Source organism: Gekko japonicus, unplaced genomic scaffold (assembly GCF_001447785.1).
Source record: "Gekko japonicus isolate JY-2015 unplaced genomic scaffold, Gekko_japonicus_V1.1 scaffold894, whole genome shotgun sequence".
NCBI lineage: Eukaryota > Metazoa > Chordata > Lepidosauria > Squamata > Gekkonidae > Gekko > Gekko japonicus.
In genome coordinates this window covers 251,183-256,320 of record NW_015161975.1, presented here as the reverse complement: position 1 = coordinate 256,320, position 5,138 = coordinate 251,183, and the positions used below count along the sequence as shown (strand labels likewise).

At 56.1% G+C, this 5,138-nt stretch overlaps 1 protein-coding gene across 2 annotated transcripts in view; it reads right to left on the bottom strand.

The window, feature by feature from the left end:
* Window positions 1–5,138, bottom strand: part of GGA2 (golgi-associated, gamma adaptin ear containing, ARF binding protein 2) — a 16,424-nt gene that overhangs the window by 10,952 nt on the left and 334 nt on the right. For both annotated transcript variants that reach the window (XM_015429739.1, XM_015429740.1), the window contains exons 2-4: window positions 2,233–2,317; window positions 1,805–1,880; window positions 1,057–1,279 (exon numbers count right to left, since the gene is read on the bottom strand). In XM_015429739.1, the coding sequence (XP_015285225.1) occupies window positions 1,057–1,279; window positions 1,805–1,880; window positions 2,233–2,317 (384 nt within the window). The remainder of the gene's footprint in view (window positions 1–1,056; window positions 1,280–1,804; window positions 1,881–2,232; window positions 2,318–5,138) is intronic.

Genomic DNA, 5,138 nt, shown 5'->3' with positions numbered 1-5,138 from the left:
GCTCAGGAAGGATGGGGCTCCAGAAGCAAACTAATTTATGCAATAGCCAAATCACTCGCTCACAACTTTAATACCAGTAGCTCACAAAGTAGAATTTTTTGCTCACAAGACGCCACAGCTTAGAGGGAGCATTGCCTGTGAGGTAGGCGGGGCTGAGAGAGCTCTCTCGAGAACCGCCATTGAGGGAGAACAGCTCCGAGAGAACTTGTGACTGACCCAAGGTCACACCAGCAGCTGATAAGTGGGTGGGATAAGGGAATAAAAAAGAGGATACAAACTGGATTGGGATTGGGTTTGTCGGTTGTGTAGATGGAATGTAACCTCAATTTATTTATTTTTTGTTTAAAACGTGAGAGTATAATATAGAAGGATATGAATTACTTTTATGAAACATGAAATATATACTCGATAAAAATTATATTAAAATGAAAATGACACCAGCAGCTGCATGTGGAGGAGGAGCGGGGAATCAAACCAGGTTCTCCCAGATCAGAGTCCGGCCGGCGCGCCCAACCACGACACACCAAACTGGCTCTCAGGGGCCGTTGGTTGTTGAACGCTGCCCCCTGGAGTCAGGATGGCTGCACTGCACTGCCAAGAGCCCCCCCCCCCAAACTGCAGCACTGTCGAAGGGGCTTTTGAAAAGGCGCTTGCAACCGGAACACCCTCAGGGGGCGAAGGGCATTCGCACCGAAACAGAGAGACAGCATGTGAGTCAGCAGGCCAGCTGGTCTGCAGGGGCAATTTCCCTTCTGCGGTCGCCATTTCTTGCCGTTAACGGGAACAGAAAAGCCACAGAAAGAAGGTAAAATGCCCTGTGTCTTGCACGAAGCCCATGCAACCACAGTGTGTGCCTAGAAGCTTTCCATCCCATAATCCCCGGCACCCACCGACGCAAGCTCCGAGCGGAGCGGCTGTCGCCAAGATCCTCTTTTGCCCCCTCCCTCCTGCAGCCACACCAGCAAAAAGCCCGTCAGAGTCCGAGGCTTGTGACTTGGGGTGTGTGTGTGTGATCCCGTGATGACCAGAAAAGGAACAACGGCAAAAAAACCCCACCTCGTTTCTTCAGCATCTGATAAGCGTCGCGGATTTTCACTTCCTGGGGAAACCACACCGTCCAGCTGAAGAGGTTCTGGATGATCCGAGACTTGACGCTCTCCGCCGACCACTCGCCGAGGTACTTGGGGGAGAGGACTTTGATGAGGCCGTTGAGAAACCGGAACTTCCCCATTTCGCTGTGGAAATTCTCCCCGCAGTTATTGACGCACATCTCCAGGACCTGCAGGCAGAGAGGAAAATCCACGGGAAAGGCCCAGGGACTTTAGGACAGCCCTCTGCAGGGAGTCCGGCCCCTTCTGCAACAGTGGGGTGGGGCAGACACCCTTCCCAGGACCCCTGGCGGAATGTGCACCCCAGACGGGAGGTCGCAGAGCCAGCCTAACAGGAGGCACCTCCTGGGAGAAGAAGAGACACACACACACACCCCAAAAAAACCCACCCACCCACCATGTGAATACCAGAGCTGCGCCCCAGCATTCCGGGCTCAGGCCCCAATCCAACTGCTGGACTGGGCTATCAAGAGCCCCCCCCCCCTGCCCTCTGCTTCACACAGTGGCCCACAAACACGGCGCAGGGGCCCCGTGGAGTCCGGAGCAACCAGGCACCCGGGGCCTGGAGACGCGATGTGCCAGCAGCCGTTCCAAAGGTGAACGAAGGGCGAAGCGGCACTCCGGCGATCCCACCCCCCTCCCTTGCAAGGAAGCCCAGATCCCAGAGGCCAGTGGGGCGGGCAGGGGACACCGACCGTCAGGGCCTGCAGGGCCTCCGCCTCCTGGGGGGACTGGATCTTGTGTTCCAACAGCCTGAGGGCAACGGCGGGCCTGGGGAGCAAGAGGAGGCGTTGAAATCGTGGTGGTGTTCACAACAGCCCAGAGAGGTGGGCCACCAGCAGACGAGAGGAGCAGAAACTGAAGTCCCGCTCTCTGGGTCTGCCCTACGGGGCCCTCTGTCCCGCCCCGAATCCCAGGGGATGTGGTGGGCAACCGGCATCACTCCACTGCAAGGCACTCTGGCTATGCTCAGAAGCACTCTTTGCCACTCGCATTATTGCAGGCGCTTGGAATGCCGGTTCTGCAGCCGAACCACGAGGGAAACCACTCGGGCCCCTTTCTTCTTCCCTGCAGTCAAAATCTGGGGCAGCCCCCCCTCCCAACCGGCGCCACGCTTTCTTACCCTTCCGCGTCTGTGTTGACCTGGTCGCAAAACCTCTGGATGCACTCCCAGTCTGTATCGGTCTTACTGGGGTCCGTGGCTTTGTCTGTCGAGGGGAGAAGACCGCGGAGGGTCAGTCAAGCGACGCAGGCGGACAGAGCCAGGCCAGGCCCACCTGGAGCTGGCTGACGCCGCCCTCCTGCCCCAAAACAGCCTCGGAAGAGAGAAGGATGCCAAGGGAGCCTATCCAGACTGCGGGAGTGGGAAATCCTCTGCCAGCGGAGGCACAGCCTGCCCGCAAAAAGTCCCGGGGAGGGGGGTGTTCCTTCTGGAAGCAGAGGGGCCCTGGAGAACTCTCAGAACCTCAGCAGCGGCCCAGGGCTGCAGAGCACTGCCAGATGCTTCCTGGACGGGGAGAGCTCACGCGCACAGATGTTCCTCCAGTGGGTCGGCCTGGCTTGCTCCTTTGCCAGGACAATGTCAGGTAATGCGGACAGTTCATGTGCAATCCTGAATTCCACTCTGGCAGGAGGCAGGAGGGGGTTAGGCAAAACCGAAATTAAAAAAATAAGTAATGTCTATTGAATATAATTAACTTCTGAGGAGTCAGAACCAAACATTACTAACCGCTCGGTTGTACTCTTTTAAAGTCCCCTGTCAAAATGTTTAGATTTGTTATTACCTTACTACTCTGCCACATTCTAAGACATTCGTTCTGTTATTCTTATGGTAATTTCGGTTCCATAAGCTGCGACACACTAAAAACCAAAAAACTTTCTGACGCATTTTTAGTACTGCGTTGTACAATAAGTAATTATATTTCTGCTTTCTGAATATGTCAGTTCGAACCGTATTTTGTGTTATGTATTGTATGCCTGTTCCGTTTTTCTTTTGTTGTACAACTGTTACTGTGTTCAATAAAATTACCAAAAAAAAAAAAAAGAAGAAGAAGAAGAAGAAGAACAGAGACATTACTGGGGTTTTTTTGTTTGGTGCAAGGCATGGACCCATGTCTGAAGCGCTGTAGACAGAAGCGTTTCCCGTCACCCCTGAAGCTGGGAGGGACGGCCATCTGGCGCACCGGGCACGGCCTGCCTCTGTTGGTGAGACAGTTCTTTGCAACGAACAAGGCAGGACTGCAAAGGGACACGGAGGGTGAGGGCCCACCATCAGTGGCTCTGCATCAGCAGCCGTGGCCTCTGGCCTGGGTGACTCTCGGAGAGGCGTGAAAATATCGGGGCGAGGAAGCCAAGGAGCTTTGCCGTACTGGAAACCAGCCCCCTCAAAAGGCGTCAGGAGCAAACTTTAAGGGAACAGGTCTTGTGGAGTCAGGATCCCGACAGGGGAGTCAACCGTCTCCCATGGAAGGGAGGAGGGGCCACGGGGTGGGAGTCCAAGGCCTCCTTTCGTGGGCTTGAGCCCAGTTCCTTCAGCAGAGCCGCCGCTGGCCCTCACTGAAGAGAGGAGGAGAGTGGCAGGACGGGAGTCATCTGGTCTGGCGGGAGAAACACCTTTGAGGTTCCCTTGGGTGGCAGCGGGAGTTTGCCTCTTAACCCTGGCAGTCCCTGCAGGGGCCTTGGAGAGATGGGGAGGGAGGTGCATCGGTAAGAGGGTCATGGGTCATTTCCTGCAGGAGCGCACAGGAGCGGAGCTCCGGCAGTAAAGAAGAAGAAGAAGAAGAAGAGATTGGATTTATTCCCCTTGCCCTTCACTTGGAGTCTCAGAGTGGCTTACAAACTCCTTTCCCTTCCCTTCCCCACAACAGACACCCTGTGAGGTGGGTGGGGCTGAGAGAGCTCGGACAGAAACTGCTCTTTTTTTCAAGGACAGCTGTGCCAGAGCTTGTGACTGAACCAAGGTCACATCAGCAGGTGCAAGCGGAGGAGTGGGGAATCAAACCCGGTTCTCCCAGATTAGAGTCCGCGCACTTAACCACTACACCAAACTGGCTCTCAGGGGGCGGGCACGTGCAACATGCAACTCCAGGGACTGCTGGCTCCCCTCCTCTTGGAAATGCAGTGCCCACCTTGCAATGCGCCCCCTGGGCTCTCAAAAAGAGCCCAGGGGGCGGGCAAATGCAAGAAGCCCCGCCCCCTGCTCCCAGCAGCCCCAGGCCAGGAGGAGCAAGAAGCAGCCAGGTAAGTTGCAGTGGGTGTTGCCTTCTGACACACTTCCGGTGATGCCAGGGGGTGTGGCATAGGCAAATAAGTTATGCTAATGAGCCCCTGCACCTCTTTTTCTAGGAAATGACCCCTGAAGAGGGTAGGCTTCATGGAAAGATGATTGTAACAGCCACAGCCACACACACACACCCATTGAGACCTGGCTGGAGCAAAACTCCTGTCTTGGGAGGGATGGCGGGATTTCTAGGTTGTTGGGAACAATGCTCCCTCTAAGCTGTGGAGTCCTGTGAGCAAAAATTCTGCTTTGTGAGCTGCCGGCATTCAAGTGGTGAGCTATGAGCCATTTGGCTACCGCACCAATTCGTTTGCTCTGGAGCCCCGTCCCTTCCGGAGCGGAGACAGAAATGTGTGAGCCGGAGGCTAAAGAACGGCGAGCTGGCTCGCACTGACTCAGCTTAGGGGGAAGGAGCCCTGGTTGGGAGACTTTGGCCGGTCTGAATGACAGGGAAGCCACTGGGCAGGCGGAGCTTTCAGGAGCCTGCAAACTAACTTCTGCAGCAGTCGACCCGGAGGAAGCCTGGCAGTGGCAGGTATTCTTTGGGCGCCCCCGTGTTCCCTCGAAGCCGAGTGTAGTGCTGAGCTGGGCTCACCGTTTCCCAGCCTCGGGGCCACGCATGTGTGCCTTAGGAAGGAAGGAAGGAAGGATGGGGCTCCGGAGCCCGCGAACTCCAAGTGGGTGGCTCACCCACCCCTTCCGTGCCAGTCGCTCCGCAAGCAGAGCCGTCGCCCGCCAGACTCCCGGGC